Below are 18,715 nucleotides of genomic sequence, written 5' to 3'. Positions count from 1 at the left end.
TGTAATGTTTGTGTATTAACATGCCCAGAAGTGTGGTTTGGGTGGAAATCATCAGCACCTGTGTACTAACAAGGATTTTCCCATTCACAGAGGGAGGGTAAGGTCAGTGTTAATCATCTGCTTATGTTCCATGATGAGAACCTCAAAAGCTTAGACATCTTCATTCAATAAAGCAGTGACTAAACTGTGTGTAGCTGTGCAATGTTAGCTAGGAATTTCAATGCTGTTCTTCTGCTGATGCTATGGCAGAGTTGCAAAGCAGTGAAGGACCTGAGACCTGACGTGACTGACCAGGAGCTCTTCTGGGGGGCAGAGCAGTATGACTTCTCCATTGTGGTCCTTGCATCAGGCCTTGAGTGCTTCTGGCATTTTGCACACAGAGGGGAACACTTCTACCTTGATTTTATGGTAATATGAAAAAATGGCTTCTTTAAATATGAACATATTTATTACAATTCATACAATACTTTTAATTAACCTGTGGATGGTGGATGTTTAATATGTTCTGCTATGTCTCCTCTCCTGCTAATGCAGTTGTAGTTTTTAAACAGCCTACAACTAAGTACTGAATATTCAGTAGTAGTTACACCCAGTTCTGAAAGTCAAATAAAATATTTTATTTCATACAGGCTAGTACACCTCAGTATACTGCTGCCACCACCATATGGTCACTCACTGAGGAAGCAAAGCAAATGCTGTGGAAAACCTCTCAATTTTCAGTTCCACCTTAAATGGTGCAGTAGTTATTTTGTTCATAATATATATATCTGCAAGAAAATCAGAGATAAATAATTATACATTATACACTGATTATATTAATAATTTTGTAACTACATTAAAATATCTGGAAAGTGAATTAGTGGATGTTCATTCAAAATGTCGAAAATATTGCAAGAAATAATATATTGTAACTGTCAGAAAGACATGTCACTTCTCCAAAATGATATTTTTACTATCTATTAAATGTAAAGTATCAAGTCTGTAACTAAATCTGAGCACAATGTAAAAGGCATTTTGATCATAATGGAAGCATAAGATCTTGACACAAACACTATACGCAGACCTCATTTTTAACTCGAGGTCATTATTGTTCTTTTATAAACTGTATTTGATATGGTTACCTAATAAGAAGCATGTGTAATGTGCATTTTTAGGTTCAATGGGTGACTGGAGTGGCCAATGACAGACACCTCTCAGTTATTGTCAATGCCCCAAGTGGCCTTGTTGTAGGCTCAGTGGATGATGCCAAAGGTCAGATAGCCTTCAACGCTGAAGAGACTGGTGAGTGACAAAATGTCCAGAAGTTTGTAGTCTTCCTTGATAGTAAGTGAATTCAGTTGTTTTAAGGTCACACAGCTCCAGGGACCTGGAGGTTGTGGGTTTAGGTCCTGCTCCGGGTGACTGTTTGTGAGGAGTTTGGTGTGTTCTTCCTGTGTCCGTGTGGGTTTCCTTCCACAGTCACAAAACACACGTTGGTAGGTGGATTGGCAACTCAGAAGTGTCCATAGGCGTAAGTCTGTGAGTGTGTGTGTGTGTGTGTATATATATATATATATATATATATATATATATATATATATATATATATAAAAAAATCAGGTCACAAAGTGACCTGAGTGAAATGCCCTGGAGATCAACAGTCATTCACTACTATTACTGTTCACTTTATATTTACTTGCATTTTTTTATTCATAATTGGATGACTCCAGGTTTCTATCAGATGTGCTTCAGCAACTTCCACAACCGATTTGGCAGCATGCAGATTTTCCTGAACTTTGGTGTTTACTATGAAGGATCACAGGACATGAAGCAGGAAGAGGAGATTAAGAAAGAGGAGGAGAAGAAACACTTAAATAACACACTGACTAGTATTGAGGTAAATTAAATGGTTTTTATACAAGAATTATACAAGAAAGTGTAATTTTTTTATTCTGGTATTTATTCTCATCTGTGGACAGGAATTGTAATGTTATGAGTGCAGCTATAAACCTGGTTGTTTCATTGAAATTGTCTAATGTTTTTACAGGAAAGCTCTTCCCATGTGCAGGCCTTTGTGTTCCACATGTGGCGTTATTATAACTTTGAGCGAATGAGGAGAGGGGCAGATTACTACCTGCTTCTGTCCAACTCTCACTATATAAGCACCTGGTCAGCTGTCCAGAGCTTGATCATCATCATGGCTGGATATTTGCAGCTCTTTTTCCTCAAGAAGCTTTTTCACACCAAGCCCACCACAGAGACAGAGAAACCCCGCTGCTGAGTTGACAAGGATAGGCATTGCTATTTAATATAATCCTCCAATTGTCTTTCTATCTATTACTTTTTATTCTCAGTGACATACATGTGAGAGATCGAATAAAGCTCATAGCAACTCTCTGGCAGTCATTTTTCTTTTGTCATTCAAAAAAACGTTTTCCAAATTTTAGGGTAAGGGTGATGACATCACTTATGAAACATCACTTAAGCATTATACAGTAAGGCAATTATGCTTTGTGTTTCTTCAGAGTTACCCATCTTTAACTTTACTGGCTTCATAGTTTTAAATAACACAAACATGAACCATACATTCATCCAAATTGATCCAGTATGTGCAGTTTAACAAAAATGCAACAAATATTTATTACTAAATACAATTTATAAAATTATATGAATTTCACCATAACCTGCAACTGTTAGATGTCTTTGGTTCTGTGAGCTTTAGATTTGTAGATCACTGATTATAAATGTATTATTCATACACATCCATCCACCTAACTTTTATAAGTTTTAACATTAAGTTTTTTAAGTTAAGTTTAAGTTTTTAATATTAAGACCTACCTCATGTACTGTGCAAAATAAAGGCCCTTCTTGTTTATTTGTCATCGAAATGGACATTAAGTAAGTAGACATATAAACATTCATTACCATGTGTCACAGAAAAAAATAAAAAATCAGGAATGTTTTTCTAAACCTCCAAGTTTAAAAGTTCTGAGAAGTTACATTTCCTGCTTCTCACATTCTTAGACATATTGAGTAGTTTTTAATTCTAGTCTCTGAATTAACCATTGATTACTTTTTCAGTAACAGGTTTAAGGTTTACGTGTAAGAAACAGTGTTATATATTTTCAGGAAGCTATTTTAGGCTTGAGTTAATCATTTCCAAGGTTGGTATTTCACACCAAACTCTCGTATGTGTGAGCATTTGTGTGTGTGTGTGCGGGCATGGTCTAAGTTTGAGACATGCACTCTTTGGTCCTCCTTATCCTTCTCGTTTTGGGACATCCGAGTGGCAGTCAGAAGACTGAACAGTCAGATAACAGTCATGGAGGTCATCAGTTCCTTCAGTGGGCTGATCACTATGACTTTGCTGTGCAGCTGCCTGGCATGGAGACACAGTGCTACTGGCACTTTGCTCGCCATGGTGGACGCATTTACCTCACTTACATGGTAAGTCTGAACTTGTTTATGAATAAATCTGGTGCATTTCCAATTGAATTCAGATTTGTCTATTGCTGGATATGCTAATTTGCATGTGGCAGCAGGCTTTAACATAGGAATCTGTGTCCAAGAGCTTTATTGAATTTTTGTGCATGTGGAAAAATAATCCTTTATAACATTGAATGACCTTTGTTATCAGAATAACAGTGGTGTTCCCCTATCTGATAAGGGTTTCTTTTCTTTGTTCTATGAGATGGCAAATCTCTTTTAAAGCAGCATTATTAAAGAACTGAAACTTGGAAGTAAAGATTTTGTTTTTAAAGAACTGTTTATGAACAATAATTTGAACACTTTATGCTTTTACACTTAATTCATACTGAAACCATTCATTTGTTTTTCTGAACATTTTATACCACTGCTACTTAATGTTTACGAGTATCTGTGTTATGAAACAGTGCTTCTTTAGACACAATATAGATTTTATTCTTTGGCCCTTGCAGCTATTTGTTCTATATGCTGTGTCTGCATTTGCTCTGTGCAGGTTCAGTGGGCGTCTGGGATGATGGAAGACAGACACCTAGCCGCCTCTATTCTCTCTCCCAAGGGTATGCTCATCTCCTTCAATGATGATACAAAGGGCCAGATGGGATTCCAAACAACAGAAACAGGTGGAGCTGATAATGAATAAAAAAAAACACATAGGCCTAATACTGTCAGAATAGAAGCTTCTTTAATAAATAGCTCTGAAATTTATTTTCACCCTTGCAAACTGTTTTAATCAGGTTTTTATCAAATGTGTTTTGCCAATTACCTCAACCGTTTTGGACATCTGCGAGTCTTTCTGAACTTTGGAGTGTACTATGAGGGGGTTGCAGAAGAAGTTGACAAAGAAGATGACATGGAAGAAGGGGTTCTAAACAACACTCTTTCCAACATAAAGGTAAAGAGACAGTCTTACTGAAAAATTACTGTAGTGTCGTCTAAACCATGGGGCCTCAAACTTTACCACCTCTTGCACTTTTCCACTGCACGGACCCTACTCGACTCGGCTCAGCTCTACTTGCATCTTTTGCTTTTTCATTACGCAAAACTGCTACATGTCCCCTGGAAGCATGTATTTATTTAGTCCTTGCTTACACATGGTTCCAAGTGAGCTGAGATGGAACTAAACATGATGTATACAATTCAGAGCACTTACTGGTCAGATAGACTTGGCTCTTGGCTACTGGGATCTCCAGCACAATTGAGCCTTTTAAAAAATCTTCAACGTACAGCAGAGATCATATATTTTTTTTTCTGATTCACAGCAGCAGTTCATAAAATCACGCTGTTTATTTTTTTTTTAAGAGTTTAAGATGTTTTTTGGATCGATGGCTGGTTGAAAACTCCAGCAAGAGGTAGATGGAGCAACAAAGAATAGAAAAAGTCGAGTAGAGCAGGTGTCATGCAGTGGAAAACCACCTTCCAAAGCCCACGTGTTTACCACTAGAAAGCACAAATCCTAAAATCCTAATCAAAATCAATTTTTTTGGATTTTTTTACTATTATTTTTTAGCACAATGATGTTTGGATGTTAACCTCTTCAATAGGCAACATGCATCAAAGACCAAATATTAACAGATTAGGCTAAGTTGTGCTTGTTTATACATTTCATAATTATTATTAAATCAATCACCTTTTTGATTTTTTATTAAAAAGTGCCATAATCTGTTTTGGCCTAAGGACCATAAGCAGGGGTCTGGAACTAATTTCAATATAGAAACCATGTAAAATCCAGTATAGTATCTGAAAAACAGTATTATAAACCATTATTCTTCCTGATAGAACATAACATTGCATACTGAAAGTTGCATGAGATAGTCCTCTGGTGTAATATCTGCTGTCCTTTCTTTGTTCAGGACATTTCTAACAAGATGCGGATTCGAATACAGCACATGTGGCGCTTCTATAATGTAGCACGGATGCGTAGAGGGGCTGATTTCTACCTGCTTCAGTCCAAAGCCAACTACATGAAAACCTGGTCCATCGTCCAAAGCTTTGTCATCCTTACGGCTGGATATTTCCAGCTCTATTTCCTCAAGAGATTCTTCAGAACAGACAATAAGCGTCCATGCTGTTGAGACTGAGAAACAATAACTTTTAAAACATAGTAAATTCAGCTAATTTCTTTTTTTCAAGTTGTCACTGTCCAGTGACAAACATGTATCTCCCAAAATAGTTACTAATGTTCAAATGATGTGGTAAACTAAAATCCATAACAATTGAGATTTTAATCAGACAGCAATGATTTGGTCCACTATGAAATGAAGGAAGACATGTAATCAAATGCAGCAAAAATAGATTTACTTAAAAATGATTTTAAAAATTGTAAGCTTAATGTATCACCCATAAATAAACTAATATTATGTTATATGTCACTGATTCATCATTAAACACTTACTGCTGAGACTACCATTTGCCAAACATTTTTATAAATAAACAGATTTATTTCAAAGTGTTAGGTTGAAATAATCAGATCAGGTTGAAAGAAACATCTTCGTGGAAAAAGAATTTTCCATTTTCGTGGAAGAAGGTCTGATTTCTGCTGAAGGTGAATATGGCCTGTAAAGCAGAGGATGGTTCATTTTTTTTCTTGGAGGCTGCAATAAGTATATAATATAAAATGAGGTGTGTATTTGCATTATTATGCTATTGTATTATTTTTATATCAGTTTCATAAATGGTTTTAAAATGATTAAAATATTGTTTTCAATATTATTTCTGCGACAATATATCAATCACTAAAAAGGCTATTGTGACAGGCCTAACAAGTAAAATAAATAAATCCATTGATACAGTTTTTTCTGTCCTTGTGTTTATTTGTATACCAATGGCCATACCTCGCAAACTCAAACTCAGAGCAGACAAATCTTTGTACACCCCTTGTAAAGTCTGGACCACATGTTGGGAAACATGGCATTGGTGGAGCAATAAGAGGAGGAGCCTTTTGCTATGGAGGTGTGACTTCAGTTTTTCTGATCACTGAGAGTATAGTTCTCATTTTTAATTCTGCTGGGACTTAGAGCAGACCACATTGAGTAAGTATTATCTGTCATTTGTTTTTTATTATAAAACTTATATTTTTGTCAGTGTAACATCTGTTTGCATTAAGCCTCATATTCACTTATGTCTGGTCATGTTTAAACTCACAGGGACAGTGACATCAGCAGCTTTTTATTGAGAGAGACTAAAAACTCAAATGTGTTTACGATGTGAAAAACTGCACTAACATTGCAGTGCTGGGATCACAGGATATGGTGTAACGTGGTCCACATTCAGCAGAAACTATTTTAAAAACCATATCCTGTGTGATTTCAGTGAGGCCGTTATTGAAGGAGGAAGTCCAAAAAGCCATGATCTGATGGCTTGCTGGAACTTGTTTTGGGTAAATAAATCTGGGTGTACTGAGGGGGGAAAATGGAAAAAAAAGCATTAGTAAATGAACCTAAAAGGGGTGAAGTTAAAGTACAGGATGAATATATTTCACTTTGCTTTTTTGCGTCCTATATTGGCATACGCTGCATCCACTCTGTTGTTAACGTGTTTGAGGTCGGTGAAGCCGAACAAATTAGACTTTTAGAACATTCTAGAACATTTACGACAAATTCGGAACTTTCCCAGCTTATCTGTGAAATTCAGAAATAAAGAATATACACACATCACTAGTTTCTATTTATCTATATGAACCGATCAGTTATTTTAAAGTGAATCAGCTGTAAACGATCTCAGTGTTTTTTGTGTTTACACTAGCGATACACTCCGGTAAAGTTGGTTTCATATTCGCATATTCAGATTTCTTTCTTCAATAGCTCTCAAACGGTGCATGCAAATGACTTTACTTGCAAAGTATTGTTTTTGGGATCCAAGACAAGCAACTACAACTCAGTTTATGTCAGAAATGTTTGCCATTTAAAAAACACGAAATATATTGTTTTCTATGGGCTGCCGCCATCTCCGCGAGAGCTAAGGGACCGTTTACAAACTACACTACACAGTAAAAACGAAGGTGACGAACCTCACACATGATGTATACTACATCTCTTACCTTGATAAATTTAACCATTGCTGGCCCGTGGTGATACATTTTTCATTATTAATTTCAATAGCTTTTGAAGGTTTTATGATATTGTTTCAAAACAAGTTGTATTTGATCGAGTGCCACCCACATGACATACTACACCTGTTATTTTGGCAAATTTAACCATTACTGGCCCGTGGTGATACATTTTTCATTACAAATTTCAATAGCTTTTGAAACTTTGATGATATTGTTTCTAAACAATTTGTATTTGATCAAGTGCCACCCACATGACATACTACACCTCTTATTTTGGTCAATTTAACAATTAATGGCCCATGATGATGCATTTTTGAGAATACATTTCAATAGCTTTTGAATGTTTAATGAAATTGCTCAGAAAGAACATGTAGCTGTTTGAATGAAGTAATGGTGGGGTAGGCAATAATTTGAGCAGGTTTTTTAACAGGTTTTAAAATATTTTTATTGACCAACTGTCAATTTTATGCAGAATGTAAGTATATACACACAAAACAACAGCAATAGTTATAATCCAAAAAAATTACTTTCAATGTAAAAATTAAGTTGTCTGACTCATGAGAGACATAACGTTTGCCAGAGGTGTACATACAGTAGGTGTATGCAAAATGTTGGTGTATCCACAGGATACATTTAAAGAAAGCTGGAGCAGACATTCCCAGAAACAGAGACTGTTTGTCTATAAAGGGCCATTGTGGATCTAGGACATTGTCCAAGACAAGTAGCAACACATCTCATATTATGCATTACATAAGGTAGTCTCTGTTTCTGGGAATGTCTGCTCCAGCTTTCTTTAAATGTATCCTGTGGAAACACCAACGTTTTGCATACACCTACTGTATGTACACCTCTGGGAAAAGTTATGTCTCTCATGAGTCAGACAGTTTAATTTTTACTTTGAAAGTAATTTTTTTGGATTATAACTATTGCTGTTGTTTTGTGTGTATATACTTACATTCTGCAAAATATTGACAGTTGGTCAATAAAAATATTTTAAAACCTGTTAAAAAACCTGCTCAAATTATTGCCTACCCCACCATTACTTCATTCAAACAGCTACATGTTCTTTCTGAGCAATTTCATTAAACATTCAAAAGCTATTGAAATGTATTCCCAAAAATGCATCATCATGGGCCATTAATTGTTAAATTGACCAAAATAAGAGGTGTAGTATGTCATGTGGGTGGCACTTGTTCAAATAAAACATGTTTAGAAACAATATCATAAAAGGTTAAAAAGCTATTGAAATTTATTTTCAAAAACCCATCACCACAGGCCAGCAATGGTTAAATTGACCAAAATAAAAGGTGTAGTATGTCATGTGGGTTGCACTTTATCAAATACAACTTGTTTTGATACAATATCATCAAAGGTTCAAAAGCTATTGAAATTTGTAATGAAAAATTTATCACCACGGGCCAGTAATGGTTAAATTTATCAAGGTAAGAGATGTAGTATACATCATGTGTGAGGTTCGTCACCTTCGTTTTTACTGTGTAGTGTAGTTTGTAAACGGTCCCTTAGCTCTCGTGGAGATGGCGGCAGCCCATAGAAAACAATATATTTCGTGTTTTTTAAATGGCAAACATTTCTGACATAAACTGAGTTGTAGTTGCTTGTCATGGATCCCAAAAACAATACTTTGCAAGTATTAAGTCATTTGCTTGCACCGTTTGAGAGCTATTGAAGAAAGAAATCTGAATATGCGAATATGAAACCAACTTTACCGGAGTTAGCGATACTTAGTTCATTTCTTTACTTTAGTGCTGCTGATGTTACAGACCAGGGCTGGGTTTCGCAAAACTAGTGTAGTGTGAGCATCCCACTAAACACTCCCTCTCCCCCTGCCAAGATGATCTTAACACTAAGACGTTTTGGGGAAACTGGGACTGGAGTCAAGCTATCCGCACTTTTGAAATTGACGGTCAAGTCATCCGTGCTTCAAATCCCAATGCACGTATAGGCACGTCATTACGGTTTTTAATTGCGGAGAACACCACATCCGCTTTGGAACAGATAAAGAATCTGAAACCCACGTTTGAGCAGCGATGTCTCAGTTACTAAATAAATTCACGTAATGTTAAAATGGACTAAAATTAACAAGCCATTAGGAATATATTTCGTTTTAAATCACTTTAAAGAGGCAAAACACGCATTGATTGTTTCATATTTACGTATTTTTTTTACTTTTCTATAAACACTTAATTGGCTTTGAATAGTAATCCTGGTGGACATGTAGAAATACAGATTACATTTTACTGTCATTAAACAGAGGGACCTCACCGTATAATATTCTCATGGATTTATACTGAATACCTACCGATATGGATTTCTCAAAAATTACCCAGAATGCCTAAACCATTCTACACTTATTAAACAGAGGGACCTTTTGGCTATTAACTGTATGATTTTGACAGAATTTCACTGTATACTTTTCTCATAAAGTTATACTGAATATTTACCAATATGGATTTCTCAAAAATTACCCATAATGCCTAAACCATTCTACACTTATTAAACAGAGGGACCTTTTGGCTATTAACTGTTTGATTTTGACAGAATTTCACTGTATATGCTTCGCATAGATAAGAAAGATATTTTCTGAAGCCCATGGGAAAGGACCTTGTGCATTTTCATAACATATGGCAAAAGCATTTGAGTTACAGTTGTTTTTCTGTGATGCTTGGAAGGCAGACTGCACAGCTGTTTTTAAACAGAATCTGGAATCACACAGTAATTCAAGTTCTTCATAATTTTGATAATTATTAACGTTCAAGTTGTTAGGATGTTGGAGTTGGGGGGGTAGAGGTGGTGTGGTATAGGTTGGAAACTAACCCTAGCTGTCTATGTTTTTGAACATAACCTACACGACAACCATTCAAAATAAAAAACTGAAAAGTGGGGCGTGCAATATTATTAACGCAAGGGGGCCGAATAATATCGCACACCCCACTTTTCAGTTTTTTATTTGTTAAAAAAGTTTGACACATCCAATAAATTTCATTCCACTTCACGATTGCGTCCCACTTATTGATTCTTCACAAAAAATTAAAATTTTATATCTTTATGTTTGAAGCCTGAAATGTGGCAAAAGTTTGAAAAGCCCAACTCCAACATCTTAACAACTTGAACGTTAATAATTATCAAAATTATGAAGAACTTGAATTACTGTGTGATTCCAGATTCTGTTTAAAAACAGCTGTGCAGTCTGCCTTCCAAGCATCACAGAAAAACAACTGTAACTCAAATGCTTTTGCCACATGTTATGAAAATGCACAAGGTCCTTTCCCATGGGCTTCAGAAAATATCTTTCTTATCTATGCGAAGCATATACAGTGAAATTCTGTCAAAATCAAACAGTTAATAGCCAAAAGGTCCCTCTGTTTAATAAGTGTAGAATGGTTTAGGCATTCTGGGTAATTTTTGAGAAATCCATATCGGTAGGTATTCAGTATAAATTCATGAGAATATTATACAGTGAGGTCCCTGTAAATATATGAAATAATCAATGCGTGTTTTGCCTCTTTAAAGTGATTTAAAACGAAATATATTCCTAATGGCTTGTTAATTTTAGTCCATTTTAGCATTGCGTGCATTTATTTAGTAACTGAGACATCGCTGCTCAAACGTGGGTTTCAGATTCTTTATCTGTCCTAAAGCGGCTGAGGTGTTCTCCGCAATGAAAAACCGTAATGACGCGCCTATACGTGCATTGGTATTTGAAGCGCGGATGGCTTGACCGTCAATTTCTAAAATTAGGATAGCTTAACTCCAGTGAAACACTGCCCAGGGGTTAACGCTTTCACAAAATTTGATCTAGGGTATTAATCTCAGCGGACTCGCTGGCTTTGAATTTGTCACGTATTTTCATGCATTTTATCGCATTTTCTTTCTTTTCAGTAAAACGTATTTATGTATTTTGTGTTATTTGTAATTTTGTGCAGAGGGCTGACGTTTAATGTCCTATTTCCAGGTATCATAAGTGCCGCGGTTTCTTCCTCAGATACCATTTTTACCATTTTTCACGCGTTTGGTGCAAACAAATCTGCTGAGTGAAAGAAAACCCGACGTTTTCTCAGATTTTGGGGCTGGGTTCATTGGTGTGGAAGCAACTACCCACATCAGACGAGTGAAAACGCCCATTGACATCCCTTAGTTCTGTTTGTCTTTTGGACGAAACGTGTTCTTCATGCAGTAGACATTTACTCTTCAAAATCACATCTCTCCAAAGTCTCACTTCCTCACTCAGACTCTCACTCCCAGCTTTCTTAAAGCTACAGGCCTCAATTTCAGAGCACAACAACTGCTGATTTCTTTAATTATTACGTGTTGCTACAATACCATGCAAAATTTGCTACAAGAGCAGTCTCGGCTCTTCTGAAGTATTTATGCTTAATTTCTCTTAGGATTTAAAAACACTGAGCCACAAGAACATTACTGAGATTATGTACTGATCTTGGATGAGTAGGTTGGTCACATAAAATTATTGGAAGGTTGTGTCAGCTATAAAATCTAGTTTTCTAAATGGTATCTTTTCATGAGAGGGAATACATTACAACAATACATTAATTTTGGAGCATTTCTGGTATTATATGATGTTATTTTTTTCTGTAGCAGCCATGGACATCATTGACCCAATCTTGGGCATAGCAGAGAAGTTTTACTCTCTGTGTGAGGACGTAAAAGCAAATAAGAAGCGATGTAGACGTCTGGCTCATCGTGTGGATTCACTGATGAAGCTGGTGAAGGCTGTAAAGCAGAATGGTTTTGGTAATCATCGGGAGTTGGTGGAGAGAGGCCTGCAGGAGCTCAAGATCACTCTGGAGTCTGCTCAGGACGTAGTGAAGAAATATGCCTCGTCCAGTTGTCTGAAGCGCATCATGAAGGTTTATGACCTGGGAGAGGAGTTTGGCTGCCTCAATGAGAGGCTCAATGATGCTGCCCAGATCCTCTCTCTGGCTCTGCAGGTGGAGCAGAGGGATGAGATGAAAGGAGTGTTCCAAGAGGCTAGGAGGAGAAAAGAGGACGAAGAGGACAGGAGAAGTGACTATGATGAGCTTCAAAAGTGTGAGATTCCATTGGCTTTCAAAGCATTAATTTCTTAAATGGCATAAATCTTGATGCCTTTGAACTTTAATGTATTAACATCCAACCCATAAATAATTCAGTCTTTAAAACAAACTACAGGTCCACTTTAAACATTTATAGATTTATGTAGAGCATAGTGACTTACATTATTAATCAGGTACAGAAGAAGGTGAATGCAGCATTAGGATTCTTGCACAAAAACTCTTACTCTTACTCTTACTCTTACTCTTACTCTTACTCTTGTTGTATCCATGTCTGAGCAGATATCTGAACCCTAGTCTGCTGTGTTGGCACGTCATTATGTCGACCTCGAACTTATTTCTACAGGAGCCATTTAATGTGGATATGATCTGTTTTAATAATACTCTGAATTGCTGTGAAATCCTTGGCAAAATTTGTAAAATTCATCCTCAGTGCATGAAGGCCATGTATTGAAGTAGCAAAACCAGCTCGATATGAATTGATAATGGTTATGATGACATATCCATAAAAGTATTCATATATTGTTGCTGTCTAATTAACAACATGCATCTCCCAAAATAGTAATTTTACAAGAGAAAATAAATAACTTTCTAACTTTCAGTAAAATATTTTATTCCAAGTAATTTTGGAGCATTTCTATTGGTTTATTATCATGAAATTTTGACACAATGTGAAGAGCAGCGGCTGTATTCAAATGATGTAGTAAACTAAAAATCTGCTAAAATGGAGATACATGCTTTTAATTGGATGGCGACGATTCATTCATTCATTCATTCATTCAATATCTGTAACTGCTTATCCAGTTCAGGGTCACGGTGGGTTCAGAGCCTACCTGGGCAGACGATATATGTATTAAAATCTTGTACACTATTTTAGCCTGGCTATTCCCACTCGGGATAAAGATTGCTGGAGCTACACTTTTAAATTTACATCGGTTGTTGAATGAGATACAATACAGAGCAGCCAATCAGAACAAAAGTCATTTATATTTTTCAGTTTTATTTACAAAGTATAATGCAGAAAACATCTATAAAATAAAATAAAAACAAAAATATAAAATAAATATATATTTTTCTAATGAAGCATATATATAAAACATTTTGAAATGTCATGATTTCAGAACAAGTATATTTAGGTGAAATCTCCTGGGGAAAAAAAAAAAATATATATATATATATATATTTTTTTTTTTTTTTTTTTTGATACAGTGAACATCATCCACCACTTCACCACACCCACAAATAGTATAAAATTTATTGCTACATTTTTCCAGTGTCATAAACTGCATTAAATCGTTCACCCAGTTTTTAAAAGCAGGAGGGCTTTTTTCTTTACATTTCGAAAGTATAAGCCATCCAGCCACTAATGTGGCAAAAGCTATCGCATTCAGAAAATATTTCTCTAAGCAGAGCCCTTGAGGAGTCACATCAAATAATGCTGTAATAGGAGAAGGCTGGACTGGCTGCCCGAACATTCCTGAAAGACAAATAGTTTTGAACACGTCCAAAACATGTGTGGCTGGTTCAAGTTGACATCTATCACATATTGTGTTAATATTTGGGATGAGTTCTGAAAATATTTTTTTAATTGGAGCAGTGCTCCAGTCTTTGACACAGGAAAACCAGGAGACCAAAGTCAGAGTGGATGCTGTGCATGAGAAAGTTGATCAAACTCGAAAAGATGTTCAGGACATCAAAGTCATCCTGGAGTCGTGTAAGTATAAACATTAAGGAATGCACAGAAGTAATCTTATTTGACCATGGTTGGGTACATGACATACGATACTGTTAATGATTGTGATGTCATGCTTTATATGTATGTAGCCCAGAACATTTTTTTGTTCCATTAAGGTACATGTCAGTTGACAATAGAGAAAGGTAAATGGAAAAAAATAAATGTTCTGTTTCTGACAGTAAGAAGACCCAGCATCCATCTGCAGGACATCAGAGAGATCAGGCCAGAGGAGCTGACATACGATTTTCCCATCAAGCCTATCATGAGCATTTGCAATTCTGAGCTGTTCAAAGGAGAATACAATAAATTCACAGTGGCCATCAAGAGATATACATATACAGGAAACACCAACCCAAGGTAGATATGCTTAGGCCAACTGTCCATTTTTGTATGTAGACTCCTTATTTAATCTTTCCTTAAAGTTGATCTGAAATCCCAATTTTACCATTTTAACATTTCACTTGTTTCTACTCACTTTTCATCATTCAATAATATTTTAAAAATACAAATTTCCCAGGCTAGGGGTCCAAGAGAGTACAATTAGCTTCAATGTCTGAGTGGGTAGGATGGCTCCAATCTCCACTGCTCATAGCGATAGCTAGCAATGGGGTTTGTCTGTTGATGTGACAGACCTGGTCTGTTTGCATCCCCCTTTGGTGATATTCAGTGATGTTGCTTTAGCTACAGTTCCAGAGGAAGTGGTAAGTTTGCTTTGTGTATTCTGGAGAATAAAATATTTTGATTATATAACCAGGCATCAAATATTAACCAATAGTATCATGTTTCCTCCGCACCCGACTACCATCAGAAAGAAGTATCAGTTTCTGATACACTGATGCACAAAAAATTTATTATCAGTTATTATTATGATGATTATTATTATGATTATCAGTTCACATTTTTAAGGTTAACTAGTCAGGTTGATTGCTGAACTGTTATTGTAATGAACTGCAGCTTCTTCATTCTCCACAGCCAAGTGAGAAGCATTTTTAATAAGGAAGTGGAAACTATGAAGCGCTTTGAATCACCCCACATCCTCAGAATGTTTGGGATCTGTGTCCAGGGTGAGGATGGTAGGTTAGCATTTGAATTTTTATCATCATTAATTTTAAGTTTTGCAGTGTACCTCACAGAGCTAGCTCTCTTAGACAGTTTTTGATTGTTATGACATTGTAGTGTTTGTTCCCTATAATTGCTTTAGTATGACTCTTGATGCTTTTGTGCCATTTTGACAACGAATGTTTTTCCATTTCACTTCTCCCTGCAGGACCGAACCCGAACTACCTGATAGTGATGGAGTTCTGTGAGAAGGGTAGTCTTAGACAAGTGCTGGACAGTCCCAGTAAACTGGCCTGGGACAGAAAGACCAGAATGTGTTTGGATGCAGCTCAAGGACTTTACAGGTTAAGACTTACTACTCTCACTAATCAAAGCCATTCATTATTACTGCCTATATAGGGCATTCCTTTTATCAGAGGCCTGTCTAAGTATCTGAGTTAACTGTGGATTTCCCACTGTTGCAGAACAGATGAGGTATAATTGTTTATTGATGCTGTCCCCCCCAAAAAATGCATCTATGAGATGACAACTTTAAAGGAAAAGGCAAATAGATCAATGCAAGTGAATGTAAAGAGATTTTATTCTAAGTAAAGTTGGTGTACTACTGTTTGTTCATTTTTGATCATATCTATTTTTCTCACTGCAGGCTGCACCAATCTGAGGAAAAGTTTAAGGTGCATGGTTGCATCACCAGTTTTAAGTTCCTGGTGGCTGCTGGGTACAGAGTGAAGGTATTGTTGGCTGTTGTGTCAGTTTCTGCTTTAATGTGTGGTATATCAAACATAGCCTTTCAATTTGTATGTATAACTCATAGATGTGGAAATATTGCTTTTATTTTCATTATAATAAATAGTGTTACTTTATTGCTGTTATAGCACCTGTTTCCTCTCATGGAAAAAAAACACATGTTTGTATGTGGATGGGCAACTCAAAAGTGTCCATAGGAGTGAGTGAGTGAGTGAGTGAGTGAGTGTGTGTATCACTCTGTGAAGGACTGGCTCCCCTTCCAGAGTTTGTATCTGCCTTGCACCCAGTGATTCTGGATAGGCTCTGGACCCACCATGACCCTGAACTGGATAAGCGGTTACAGACAATGAATGAATGAATGTATTGCTGTTTTATCTGGTCTAGTCCAAACTATTCTCAAAAAAAACCCCAAAAAACACATAAACCATAACATAAATGATAACAATGTCTTTATATCATTTGGTAAAAGTATCATAATGTTAGGTATTTAACCAGCCTTTAACATATTGAATATGATCATTTGGATAAGGCTCATTTTACATTGAAATCAGTACTAAGACATTACAAAGGGTAATTATTGATGAATGGCACTTCCTAAACATGATTTGTGTGCATGTGTTTGTTTTTAAGCTGGGTGGCTTTGAGCTAGCAAAAACAGAAACATCGCTTATGAAGAGCAAAGATAAGAAGAGCAACTCAATTATCTACATTTCTCCACAACAGCTTCAAAATGTCAACCATCGATATGACAAGGCCTGTGAAATCTACAGGTCAGGAAGTATTCCAAATTCATAAGTCTTATTGTCATATGCACAAAGAAACAGACAGTAACACTGTACTGTTATATTCATACTCTACATTACACCTGTTCTAGAAAAGGTTGCATCACTCACTTTATGCAAAAGGATGAGGTTAAATTATGTAATATATTTACCCCTAATCAGGTCATCATTTTGCTATGAAATAGAGTTAGTTTTGCCAATTTGTGTTGAAGATCTTATGAAACCAAAACATGGCATTAGTCACAAATGTTTTTGAGTGCACCCCTCATAAATGGAATATGGAACTGTATGTTATGTACAGGACAGTATTGTAGCACTATTACTATATCACTGTTTCTGAGAGATAATGACATTACATAAATAATCTTTCTAGTTTTGGAATCGTCCTTTGGGAAATTGCTACACGTCTCGTCCCCTTTAAAGGTATGAAGTGCTACTGTGAAGCATTGTAGTTTGTATTTATTTTCTTCTGTTTTGCAATATTTCTTGTGGATTATTTTATTATTAATTTTTATTTGGAAATGGCGTCAGTGTGAGGATGACTTTGAAACTAAACTTTAATAAAATAATTGCATCTGTTTTATAAATCCATCTAGACGACTCATCCTACAGTGCTATCCATAAGAAAGTGTGTGTGGAGAAGGTGATGGAGCCATTACCAAACGACTGTCCGCCTCAGCTAGGAGAGCTCATTAATGCTTGTCGCTCATATGAAACCTTCCACAGGCCCAGTGCTGGAGGTAAAGAAGTAAAGAACTTACTTATGCCAAATATAGCTATAAGAGGCAACAACCTTAGTGTCTTTAGTGTCCAAAACTTCATGGTTCAGTGAAATTAGAGTTAGACACTATAACCTTAATCTGGAAATGTTTATTATATTTTATTTTGAGCTCTTTTACACCTGACAAAAGTAAAGATTATTAAAAATGAACACTGATATACCTGGAAAACCATAGAAACATCATTATAAATCACATTTCACAGATTGAATGTGTTTTTTTTCTCCAGTGCTCGTGGACAAGCTCCGCAAACTGGCACAACAGTATGAAGAGGACTAGAGATCCTGCACCTGCCCTCCATCAAATCAGAATAATCTACAGAGTATCAGCTGCTGTGTACACAGTCTCTGAGACATGAACTCACTGAATAAGTGTTTATCCACACTGACACTTAGGACACTTTTTGTCAGTCTGATGATTACTCAGCTGGATGTTCCCTTTCACCATGAGCTGACTGACTGTATCTGAAGGGAATGTTTTGCAGATTAAGACTAGCAGGAACGATGAGGAGTGTGGTGTGTTCTCCCTGTGACCGTGTGGGTTTCGTCCGGGTGCCCCGGTTTACTCCCACGGTCCAAAAACATGTTGGTAGGTGGATTGGCGACTCAAAAGTTTTTACACATTGTTTTAACAATCTTTTTTTATTATATAAATCTGTAAAATTAAATGAAATTCAGATGAAGCGTATTTGCGTTAATCCATAGTGCATATTTTCACTAAACTCTGCTTGTCTGTGTGGTCTAAATCAGTGAAATAATTAATGAAATCTGATTTGTTAAGGTGCACCCATTGTGGTCACAGTACAAGTGTGTATGCACAGATTGTGTAATCTCCATGGAAAACAATGAATATACAAGACAAGAAAAAAAGTATTCTCTGGAGTAGCTGCATGTGAGTTTAAGCAAATGAAAGGCCTACGCCATTTTAGTAGTGGGATGAGGTTTTGGCCTATGGTGTTTTGTTTTGTTTTGTTTTTTTATCAAAAGAAACACATTTTTCAGATATACCATGATTTTGCAACACCTAAATAA

The 18,715-nt window shown here is 36.2% G+C and overlaps 3 protein-coding genes across 4 annotated transcripts; all 3 read left to right on the top strand.

Annotated features, from left to right (window-relative positions):
* Positions 1-201: 201 nt before the first annotated feature.
* LOC136673129 (transmembrane emp24 domain-containing protein 6-like) lies at positions 202-2,260 on the top strand. The gene is made up of 4 exons (XM_066648429.1): positions 202-408; positions 1,155-1,281; positions 1,710-1,876; positions 2,027-2,260. The coding sequence occupies exons 1-4, from the start codon at positions 202-204 to the stop codon at positions 2,258-2,260; spliced, it is 735 nt and encodes a 244-aa protein (XP_066504526.1).
* Positions 2,261-3,219: 959 nt separating this feature from the next.
* Positions 3,220-5,538, top strand: LOC136673191 (transmembrane emp24 domain-containing protein 6-like). The gene is made up of 4 exons (XM_066648518.1): positions 3,220-3,426; positions 3,959-4,085; positions 4,200-4,357; positions 5,316-5,538. Exons 1-4 carry the CDS (start codon positions 3,220-3,222, stop codon positions 5,535-5,537), a joined length of 714 nt encoding a protein of 237 aa, XP_066504615.1. The 3' UTR covers position 5,538.
* An 878-nt stretch (positions 5,539-6,416) lies between these two features.
* Positions 6,417-18,544, top strand: LOC136673909 (mixed lineage kinase domain-like protein). 2 transcript variants are annotated; one of them, XM_066649687.1, is made up of 11 exons: positions 6,417-6,494; positions 12,128-12,580; positions 14,180-14,296; positions 14,497-14,674; positions 15,290-15,390; positions 15,585-15,720; positions 16,023-16,107; positions 16,754-16,893; positions 17,279-17,328; positions 17,502-17,645; positions 17,914-18,544. In XM_066649687.1, exons 2-11 carry the CDS (start codon positions 12,133-12,135, stop codon positions 17,961-17,963), a joined length of 1,449 nt encoding a protein of 482 aa, XP_066505784.1. In that variant the 5' UTR covers positions 6,417-6,494; positions 12,128-12,132; the 3' UTR covers positions 17,964-18,544. The 2 variants fall into 2 exon arrangements, with proteins under 2 accessions (XP_066505784.1, XP_066505785.1); XM_066649688.1 differs by having other exon boundaries at positions 6,453-6,494; positions 12,131-12,580.
* The last annotated feature ends 171 nt before the right edge of the window (positions 18,545-18,715 follow it).

The sequence above is a fragment of the Hoplias malabaricus genome, chromosome 17 (genome assembly GCF_029633855.1).
Source record: "Hoplias malabaricus isolate fHopMal1 chromosome 17, fHopMal1.hap1, whole genome shotgun sequence".
Lineage (NCBI taxonomy): Eukaryota > Metazoa > Chordata > Actinopteri > Characiformes > Erythrinidae > Hoplias > Hoplias malabaricus.
Note: the sequence above shows the minus strand (reverse complement) of the source record. Positions and strands in the feature narration are given on the sequence as shown.

Bases quoted from the DNA above. Each gene is read 5' to 3' on its own strand.
- LOC136673129 (XM_066648429.1), top strand. From the start codon at position 202: ATGTTAGCTAGGAATTTCAATGCTGTTCTTCTGCTGATGCTATGGCAG. The intron at 409-1,154 runs GTAATATGAAAA...GTGCATTTTTAG, and splicing joins ACTTCTACCTTGATTTTATG to GTTCAATGGGTGACTGGAGT. The intron at 1,877-2,026 runs GTAAATTAAATG...ATGTTTTTACAG, and splicing joins ACACACTGACTAGTATTGAG to GAAAGCTCTTCCCATGTGCA.
- LOC136673909 (XM_066649687.1), top strand. From the start codon at position 12,133: ATGGACATCATTGACCCAATCTTGGGCATAGCAGAGAAGTTTTACTCT. The intron at 16,894-17,278 runs GTCAGGAAGTAT...TAATCTTTCTAG, and splicing joins AAGGCCTGTGAAATCTACAG to TTTTGGAATCGTCCTTTGGG. The intron at 17,329-17,501 runs GTATGAAGTGCT...AAATCCATCTAG, and splicing joins ACGTCTCGTCCCCTTTAAAG to ACGACTCATCCTACAGTGCT.
- LOC136673191 (XM_066648518.1), top strand. From the start codon at position 3,220: ATGCACTCTTTGGTCCTCCTTATCCTTCTCGTTTTGGGACATCCGAGT. The intron at 3,427-3,958 runs GTAAGTCTGAAC...TGCTCTGTGCAG, and splicing joins GCATTTACCTCACTTACATG to GTTCAGTGGGCGTCTGGGAT. The intron at 4,086-4,199 runs GTGGAGCTGATA...TGTTTTAATCAG, and splicing joins ATTCCAAACAACAGAAACAG to GTTTTTATCAAATGTGTTTT.